This window comes from Adelges cooleyi, unplaced genomic scaffold, assembly GCF_023614345.1.
Source record: "Adelges cooleyi isolate 19-005CV unplaced genomic scaffold, UGA_ACOO_1.1 ACOO_flye_CR_arks_rails_tigmint_CR_PRNA_247, whole genome shotgun sequence".
Taxonomy (NCBI): Eukaryota; Metazoa; Arthropoda; class Insecta; order Hemiptera; family Adelgidae; genus Adelges; species Adelges cooleyi.
Genome location: NW_026095912.1, coordinates 3,668,707 through 3,678,321, shown reverse-complemented (window position 1 = coordinate 3,678,321; position 9,615 = coordinate 3,668,707). Strand labels below are relative to the sequence as shown.

The window sequence follows — 9,615 nt, the reverse complement described above, 5'->3', positions numbered from 1 at the left end:
TCATCAAAGGATTTATGCTGAGAACACATTTTTAAATTGTTCTAGTACCAAGACTCGATCACACCATTTGTTGCTAAGTTATAGCAAATCAAAGTTAAAGATCGAACTGTTGTTAGTGTTGTGGGTATGGCGAACCCAGGATCCGATTCCTATACTTACTTTAATAAATTAGTATTAATAGAGTTGTAATCAATAAACCAGCTGGAAAAATACCACATTAACGATGGGTAAACCATGTATACAGTTATCTGATGAAGTGGGATAGAACAAAAAAATTTGTAGACTTAAGTAATATCTGTATATATAAATAACATACAAATAAACATAGAAAATAAATTATAATTTAGAACACCATACAAGCCAAATATTTATAATATAATACAATTTTAAAACTAAGGAGTAATAATAATAAAATAAAGAACATTGTAAATTAATCATATTATATTAATATTTTTGTGTTAAACTGGAATGGGAGTGGAATGGGTAGTTACTTTCGTTTTCACATTTTCAGTGACCAAAGCAGCATAGGAAACTTGACGATTTTTTTTCACGTTCTGGTTGTAAAGGTTGACGTTCAAAACGTAAGTAATATTTCATGTACAAGAACTCAGCAGCGCTCATTAAACAATTGACTAAAAAATCGTATTTTCTTATATAAGTGATTCAGTATGTTATCTTTAAGTTATCGTATAACATTAATAGTTTATATTAACACAAATGATTCTTACCATCCAATCTGTCAGCTGAATCTCCTCCGAAGCAAGATTTAGAGACCAGTTTTTTTCGGAATTCCGGAATTTCGGGTGAAACTTAAACAGAAAAAATACCTTATAAGTAATGAAAACGTATTTTAATAAAGATTAATAGTAATCGAAAAATATTAGCAAATGTACATTAGAAATAATATTGTATTTTTAATTTAATTTTAAAATTCTATAAGATAGAATTGCGTGGTTTCTTTCGTTTTCACTGTTTTAATGACCTCGCGATCAGTTGACATATATTTACTGCACTTTTTTAATGATCAAAACATAATATTACTTCATGCACAAGAATATAGCAGCATTTATTAAATCATTCGTTTAATGGCCTTCTAGAAATAAGTTAACTTATAAGAATAACTTATAGAAGAACTTATACAACCAAATAAATACAATTTTAAATAATTACAGTAGAAATCAGAATATTTTTTATAGACATCTTTTGCATTATACTCTCCAAAGTAAAGTTTGGCGATTGGTATGAATTCCCGAAAATTGAGCACACCATCATTGTTTCTATCGTACATAGAAAAATCGGAAATATATTCCCTAACTTCTTTATTAGTGAAAAACAGCGACTGCAAAATCAACAATATAATTTATTATTTATAGGAATTTAAAATGTAAATGTTATTAAAAACAGCATAAAAATATAAAAGTTTTACAATATTACACTTTCGTTGACGTCCTTATTGTATTCCGACCAAAAGACTAAGAGCTCTTTTAACTCATTAGCAGCGGTTTCTAAAAGCCGATTATTCAACAATTCTTTTTATACAAAATTAATTTTAATAAAACATTTTATAATAATACAATTTTGCACTCACGGAAGTGCTCAACCTCTAAAAGCGAATTATAGTCATTGGAAACAATATGTAACGTTTTTAATAAGTCTTTTAGGCTTTCAGTAGGAAGATGATTAGAACCACATGTATACAAACTAGAACATATTTGTATCTGTTTCTTGTCCAAACCTTTGCCCTAAGCAAATAATATTGTTTGTTTATAAATTTAGCATTTTGCATATATAAACGGGAGTGTAAGATTTGGTTTTACGGCTAACCGTTTCCTTACTTCTGGTTTATGCTTCAATATGGCCGCCAAGAACTTTTGTGCGTTAATTGAATCGCCATCTAAAAATAAACAACAATGGTTCAAGTTTTTAAACTTTAAGCACATATTCTATAAATCTTTACTATTGAATTCATTTTTTATATTCTCCTTAACGTCAGGTACTAGGGTTAAATCGTTGTTAATTAGGCTCACTAATTCGGCATAAGTAAGAAGTCCATCGTGGTCACCCTTTTGGTCTTTTATGGTAAACAATCCCACGAAAATTCTTACTTCGAGAGTAGTCAAACTTTTTTCCTAATATTATTTAGTCACACAACACAAAATTGTATTATTAATTTTTTATACATTTAAATAAAAAAATATATGTGTATAGTTTTGTTTTATATTTATTATTTTGTTATTACCTCCCAATCGTCAGATTCCTTTTCTACACTGGCCAAATGTATTAATAATTCCGGCATAGTTTTATTATCGGCCACAGCTGTTGTTGGTACTATTGTAATATTTCTTTGATTATTAAAGTTCAGTTAAAATGATAAACAATCCTATCTCGATTTTAATGAAAAAAACCTGTACTGTCTGGCACAGGTCTCCTACGGAAATAGTTAATTTCATTATTACTTTTATTGTACTTCATAGACAATTGAACGCACAAGTTGATTTGTTGCTCGCTTAGTCCAATAGTCTACAAAACATCGAATACCAACCAATTCAATAATGTTGGTTTTTTGTAAAATAAACATTAAACTTACTATATTGCTTATTAGGTTTTTTTTTATTATTAAATTACTATCGGTATTTTACTTACCCGTACTGCCGTAAAGAAGTATAACGCGCAAAAGAGAAGAGAAATTTTGAAATACATCTCGTTTTATTTTGTTTAGTATTCCAGTAAAATTCACTAACGTGTTAAAGCAACGATATTTGGTACTGACAATAAGAACGACGAAAAAATAAGCTTTTTTGTTTTTTGTATTTATTCAAATTTAGTTGATGATACCGACTACGAGTACGTATATTGTTTTCTGTTGATATAAAAACATATTTTTTTCTCATATTATTGTGTAAAGATGGCTGTTAAGTCTAGTCCTACAGGTTTGAGGTCTATGAACCTTAACGATTATTTGTTTCGGTTCTGTTCACAACGTACATAATATTTCACGTTCAGGAACATAGCAGCGCAAATTAAACATTTGCTAGAAACAGTTTTTTTTTGTTATATACCAAATTAGGCTCGTGCCTTTAAATTATTGTATAACATTTATAATTTATATTAACATATGATTCTCAGTATTCAAAATGTCTGTTGAATATAATCCGACCGCGTGACGTATAAATTGTTGATCATTATATGATAAGAATTTTATCTGATACCTTTTAGCTTGTACAATTTTCTCATAGGCAAAGATACTGTATCCTAAATTTTACTAATATAGCAATTATAATTATACTTAAAATACAAACAAACATAGTAATAACAAAAAGTTAATAAACAAATAAAGCTTGTACTAAGAAAAATATTAGTTTATTCTTCAAAACAGTGGTAAAATATAAAGCTACAGTTAAAAATTCCAGTGGAATGGATATGGTAACAATATTACTTTGTTTTATAGTTTTACAAAAAGCAACAGACATGAAAAATAGGTATCGCTCACGTAAACAGTGATCTGATAAGAGTGGATAGAACAAAAAAATTAGAGGACTTAATTTGTATTCGTATATATAAATAAAATGAATTGAATAAAATAGTGTATATCATATAAGTTAGAATACCAGACAAGTCAAATATTTATAATATTATATAGTAAAAACTAAGGAGTAATAATAATAATTGAAAGAAAATTGTAAATTAATAATGTTGTTTAAATACTTTTGTGATAATGTGCTATGTAGTGGAATTGGAAAGTTACTTTCGTTTCCACATTTCCAGTGACCAAATGTCGAAATGTTGATGATTTATCTTTGGGTTTCTATGGTTCTAAACGTTTATGTTCAAATATTAAATAATATTTCATGTACAAGAACATAGCAGCGCTCATTAAACAATTGACTAAAAAATCGTATTTTCTTTTATAAGTGATTCAGTATGTTATCTTTAAGTTCTCGTATAACATTAATATATTATATTAACATAAATGATTCTTACCATCCCAAATTTCCACTGTATCTATATCAGGGTAAGATTGAGAAATCGGTATAAATTCCGGAATTTCAGGTGTAACACAATAAATATCTTATAAATAATAAAAATCAAAAAAATTATGTTTATGTATAATAATAGAAATAAAAAAATAATAACAAATGTACATTGAACTAATATTGTATAATTAATTTAATTTTTAAATTCAATGATGTAGAATTGCGTGTTTTTTCCATTCCTACATTTTTAAATTAATTGACAATTGATCAATTGACATTTATTTATTGCGCTTTTTTATGTTCAAAACAGAACAATACTTCATGTACAAGAACATAGCAGCGTTAATTAATCATACGTTACATAATGTTCTAAAAAAAAGTTAACTTTTCTTAACAAATATATAAAATTAAAAATAATTGCAGTAGAAATCTGAAAATTTCTTCAAAACATCCATTAGCCTATATTCTGAGAAATGAAGTCTGGCGATCGGTTTGAATTCCCAATGGTGAAGCACATTATCATGGTTTCTATCGTACTTAGTAAAATCGGAAATATATTTCCGAACTTCTTTACTGGTAAAAACCGGCGACTGCGAAATTATCATTAAAATTATTATTCAATTAAAAATGTAAATGTTATCAAAAACAACATAAAAATCTAAAAGTTTTACAACATTACATTTGCGTCGACGTCTCTATTATATTCCGACCAAATAACTAAGAGCACTTTTAACTCTTTTGCGGTAGTTTCTAAAAGCCGATTATTAAACATTTACTTTTATCTTATTTTATACAAATTTTATTATACTAAATTATTTCATAGCAATATAATTTTGCACTCATGGACTTGCTCGAACTCTAGTAGCGAAAAATTATCATCACAAACAGTATGTGACTTTTGTAGTAAGACTTTTAGGCTTGCAGTAGCAAGATGATCGGAACCACCTGCATACAAACTAGAGCATATTTGTGTCTGTGTCTTGTCTAAACCTTTGCCCTAAGCAAAAAAAATTGTTTCTTTATACATTTTGCAGTTTACGCACCTATAAACAGGAGCGTATAATTTGGTTTTACGGCTAACCGTTATCTTACTTCTGGTTTATGTTTCAATGTATGTAAAAAAAAAATCGTATATGTTTTAACAACTAATATCATTGTTATACTTCCATGATTATTATACTTAAGTTAAAAATGCATGTACCTATCCGAAACTGAAGTTTACATAGGAAAAAAAGTGTAACAATAAGCCGTAAAAATAATAATTAGTATTATATTTAATAACGGTGGTCAGGCTAGAGAACAAACGACAAAAAAAAACTATAAGTTGTATTAATCCTATAATATCCGACAAGATTACAATATTATAAAACTAAGGAGTAATAATAATAAAGAAAATTATAAATTAATAGTATCGTATCAATATGTTTGTGTTAATGTACTGTGTAGTGGAATTGGGCGGTTCCTTCCGTTTCCAAAATTTCAGTGACCATAGCAGCATAGGAATCTTGATTTTTTTTTAGGTTTCTTTGGCGCTAAACGTTTACGTTCAAAACGTAAAAAATATTTCAGGTGCAAGAACATAGCAGCGCTCATTGTACATTTCCCTAAAAACAGTATTTTTTGTTATATACCAAATTAGGCATGCTAAAATTATTGTACAACATTTATAATTTTTATTAACATTAATGATCCGTACCATCCCAATAATCTCCTATATATATATCAGGGTAAGATTGAGAAATCGGGATAAATTCCGGAATTTCAGGTGTAACTAAAACAAAATAAACATCTTATAAATAATAAAAATCAAAAATATATTTTAATATATTTTAATATATAACTATAGAAATCTAAAAACAATAACAAATGTACATTAAAATAATATTCTAAGAGGTTAAATTGCGGGGTTTCTACCGTTGTCACTTTTTTAAAGACCTTCCAATTAGTTGGCATTTATTTATTGTACCTTTTTTATGTTGAAATCATTTGTTACATAATGTTCTAGAAAATAGTTAACATTTTAGAACAAATATATAACATTTTAAATAATTACAGTATAAATCGGAATATTTCTTCAAAACATCCATTGCTCTATACTCTGGCATGTAGAGATGGGCGATCGGTTCGAATTCCCAATAGTTGAGCACACCATCACCGTTTCTATCGTACATAGAAAAATCGCAAAGATATTCCCTAACTTCCATACTAGTGATGGACGGCGACTGAAAAATCATCAATATAAATTATTATTCATCGAAATAATTAATGTAAATGTTATTAAAAACAACATAAATATCGAAAAGTTTTACAAGATTACATTTGCGTCGACGTCTTTATTATATTCCGACCATAAGACTAAGAGCTCTTTTAACTCATTTGCAGCGGTTTCTAAAATCAGATTATTAAACTATATTTTTTTTAAATTAATTATTATAATTTATGTTACAGTAATTTAATTTTGCACTCACGGAATTGCTCGAACTCTAATAGCGAATCATACTCATTGGAAACAATTTGTAACTTTAGTAGTAAGTCTTTTAGGCTTGCAGCAGGAAGATGGTCGTAATCAAATTTATACAAACTAGAGCATATTTGTATCTGTTTCTTGTCTAATCCTTTGCCCTATACAAAATATATTGTATCTTTGTAAATTTAGCATTTTAAGCATACATAAACGGGAGTGTAAGATTTGGTTTTACGGCTAACCGTTTCCTTACTTCTGGTTTATGTTTCAATATGGCCGCCAAGAATTTTTGTGCGTTAATTAAATCGCCATCTAAAAATAAGCAACAATGGTTCAAGTTTTTAAACTTTAAGCTCATATTCTATAAATCTTTACTATTGAATTCATTTTTTATATTCCCCTTAACGTCAGGTTTTAGGGTTAAATCGTTGTTAATTAAGCTCACTAATTCGGCATAGGTAAGAAGCCCGTCGTGTACACCCTTTTTGTCTTGTATGGTAAACATTCCCATGAAAATTCTTACTTCGTGAGTAGTCAAATTTTGTTCCTAATATTAATTAGTCACATAACACAAAAAATAATTATTAATTTTTTATACAATTAAAAAAAAAAATTCTAAGTTAATAATTTTGTTTTATATTTATTATTTTGTTGTTACCTCCCAATCTATCCAATCCTCCTTTTCTACACTGGCCAAATTTATTAATAATTGCGGCATGGTTTTATTATTGATCACAGCTGTTGTTGGTACTATTATAATATTTTTTTGATTAATAAAGTTCAGTTAAATGTATAAGTTATCCTCACTCGTCAAGGTGGGAAAGAGAGGTTAGATTTATTGTCAAATGTCTAAAACGCTGTAAGACATTAGCCATAGGTCATACCTATGGTTCAGTGTTTCTCCTTCGAGAGAAAAATAGCTTAAACACGGATATATTATTGGTAACTATAAAAGATGACTAATAAACTAACAGATAACTAATTGTACATATAAATTAAAAATGAACATTATCGGATATAATCAGTAGTTTTTATTAATATTTTAACGGTGTAAAATTAAATTTTTAGTTTTGACCATTTTTGACTTGATTAAAAGGCTCTTTAAATACTGAAATTTCAATGTGTAACACTACCAGTTATTTGGGTATTTAATTTGTATCTAATATCTGCGAAAAATATATTAATGAGGTTTGCAAGTCAGTCGATGTTTCTAATAGTTTTTGTACACTGTTAATTTTACTAAAACTCACTAAAAGGGTAATTTTTTAACTTATACAATTGTATAGCTTCTTTTATGTGCTTCCCCTTCTTTCTGTTAGTTGTATATAGAATTCATTGAATCATAGATTTGTTATTTCTTATCAATTATCTCTTTTCTCTTATCTTTTATCTCTAATATCTTATCTTCTATCTCTAACGGAAAGTAAAAGAGTAACGTATGTATCCAGCCAAATAACATAATACTGATTTTGCTTCACTATAAAAGTTCAATACATAAAGGGCCTTTATTTTTAAGTAAGTCAAATAAGGACAAAACTTACAATTTTCTTTGAAACCGTTACCTAATTATTACTTAAACCTTAATTACGTTGGTACCTAATATATCAAAAAATGCCCAATTTTTATTTTTTGGAACACTGCCCCTCCTTTTTTTTTTATCGTAGGTACTGCATATTTGGGCACTTGGCACACTGCTATCATGTGTGTGTGAATAGAATAACCTTAGGTATTTAATGTATGTTAAGTTAGAACATTACTTTCTATGGATGGAAAAAAGTTTATCAACATTTTATATCCCAAATCCATCAAATGTGTCATGGTTCTCATCCTGGGAATTACATTGTTAATTATCTTGTACCTCTCAGACAATTCAACGCATGAGTTTATTTGGTGCTCTCTGAGTCCAACACTCTGCAAAACATGGCATAGGTACTTATACTATAATGCTTATTGAGTATTTTTTTTATTATTAATATTAATATTATCTGTATTTTATTTACCCGTACTGCCGTAAAGAAGTATAACGCACAAAAGAGAAGAGAAATTTTGATATACATCCCGTTTTATTTTAGTTTGGTATTTAACCGAAATTCACTGACGTGTAAAAGAAACAATTTTTGCTACTGAACACAATAACAGCGACGATTAAATATTCTATATATATATATATATATATATATATATATATATTTTTTTTTGTTTTTACTTAAGTATGTGTCGAAACTATACGTTAGTAAACGATACCGACTAAGAGTGCGTATGTTGTTTATGTTGATATACATCGATTTTATTTCTCCTCCTCGCTCCTACACGTGTATCTAACTCACCGTACACTCCGACCTAGGTAAGGTTGGTATTGGAAACAATTTTACAGATGAATAAAATATATGCAATTTTTGTTTGTATTTACTCAAGCACTTGGCCAAGCCATTCGGGGGGCTACGTACCTAATTACACATACCTATACACATTTTCGGAAATAATCAAATGTATCGACTACAAGTGTAAGTATTGGTTATGTTTGTACAAATCGATTTTTATTTTCAATTAAATTAAGTACAGGATATGGAATCTAAAATCGCAATTGATACGAACACGATCACATGACCTTTAACTAGGTTTGGATGAATTAAAGACTATTAAATTTAAAAAACCAGACCGTAATTAACAGAAATAGCTGTCAAATTAAACCAAAAAATATATAATTTGTTGTTTTAATAAAATCATGACAGCTTTATCATAAGAAAACGAATATTTTCAATTATTTTAGTCATTACCTACGTTATGTTCTCAGTTATTTGATGTGTACTTTAAGTATTGTGTTCAATACCTATATATTGTTATTGGGACTTTAGTGGTACTGCTTTTCGATCAAATAGATTTTATCGTCTACGGTTCTCTTCTTCTGTGGGATATCATTTTATTTCGCCAAATATTATCTGTGGTCCAACTGCCTTTCCGACAATGCCAACCAGACATAAAGGTCTATAAGCACTCTTGCACTGTGTAATAACAATAATTATATAATAATACAGCTCCCGTTTACCCCTCGGGCAATCGACAACCATAATGTTCCGTAACGATCCCATATAAACCTACAACAATAACAATAAAAAAAAATGTAGTACCCAATAATATTATTTTTATTATTATTATAAGACGTGATCTTCCTTTTCA

General features: G+C 28.3%; 2 protein-coding genes and 1 long non-coding RNA gene across 4 annotated transcripts; all 3 read right to left on the bottom strand.

Annotated features, from left to right (window-relative positions):
- Positions 1-432: 432 nt before the first annotated feature.
- Positions 433-1,441, bottom strand: LOC126836540 (uncharacterized). Its single transcript, XR_007685339.1, has 3 exons — positions 1,171-1,441; positions 729-809; positions 433-632 (listed from the first exon to the last, which is right to left on the bottom strand). It is a non-coding gene; the product is annotated as an uncharacterized LOC126836540 (long non-coding RNA).
- A 20-nt stretch (positions 1,442-1,461) lies between these two features.
- LOC126836539 (uncharacterized) lies at positions 1,462-2,761 on the bottom strand. The gene is made up of 6 exons (XM_050570041.1): positions 2,644-2,761; positions 2,457-2,520; positions 2,240-2,328; positions 1,958-2,129; positions 1,589-1,894; positions 1,462-1,505 (listed from the first exon to the last, which is right to left on the bottom strand). Exons 1-5 carry the CDS (start codon positions 2,698-2,700, stop codon positions 1,773-1,775), a joined length of 504 nt encoding a protein of 167 aa, XP_050425998.1. The 5' UTR covers positions 2,701-2,761; the 3' UTR covers positions 1,462-1,505; positions 1,589-1,772.
- A 2,561-nt stretch (positions 2,762-5,322) lies between these two features.
- On the bottom strand, positions 5,323-8,553 carry LOC126836538 (uncharacterized). Of its 2 annotated transcripts, none has more exons than XM_050570038.1 (10): positions 8,439-8,553; positions 8,196-8,349; positions 7,097-7,188; positions 6,814-6,985; positions 6,692-6,750; positions 6,443-6,596; positions 6,292-6,362; positions 6,028-6,196; positions 5,671-5,745; positions 5,323-5,578 (listed from the first exon to the last, which is right to left on the bottom strand). In XM_050570038.1, the coding sequence occupies exons 1-10, from the start codon at positions 8,493-8,495 to the stop codon at positions 5,454-5,456; spliced, it is 1,128 nt and encodes a 375-aa protein (XP_050425995.1). In that variant the 5' UTR covers positions 8,496-8,553; the 3' UTR covers positions 5,323-5,453. The 2 variants fall into 2 exon arrangements, with proteins under 2 accessions (XP_050425995.1, XP_050425996.1); XM_050570039.1 differs by having other exon boundaries at positions 7,097-7,122.
- Positions 8,554-9,615: the final 1,062 nt, after the last annotated feature.

What these genes read in the sequence shown, in the direction of transcription:
- LOC126836539 (XM_050570041.1), bottom strand. Translation starts at nt 2,700, where the DNA reads ATGTATTTCAAAATTTCTCTTCTCTTTTGCGCGTTATACTTCTTTACG. An exon ending in ACTTCTTTACGGCAGTACGG is followed by an intron (nt 2,521 to 2,643) that starts GTAAGTAAAATA and finishes GATGTTTTGTAG; the next exon opens with ACTATTGGACTAAGCGAGCA. An exon ending in AGGAATCTGACGATTGGGAG is followed by an intron (nt 2,130 to 2,239) that starts GTAATAACAAAA and finishes AAATAATATTAG; the next exon opens with GAAAAAAGTTTGACTACTCT.
- LOC126836538 (XM_050570038.1), bottom strand. Translation starts at nt 8,495, where the DNA reads ATGTATATCAAAATTTCTCTTCTCTTTTGTGCGTTATACTTCTTTACG. An exon ending in AGGATTGGATAGATTGGGAG is followed by an intron (nt 6,986 to 7,096) that starts GTAACAACAAAA and finishes AATTAATATTAG; the next exon opens with GAACAAAATTTGACTACTCA. An exon ending in ATTAGAGTTCGAGCAATTCC is followed by an intron (nt 6,363 to 6,442) that starts GTGAGTGCAAAA and finishes ATCTGATTTTAG; the next exon opens with AAACCGCTGCAAATGAGTTA.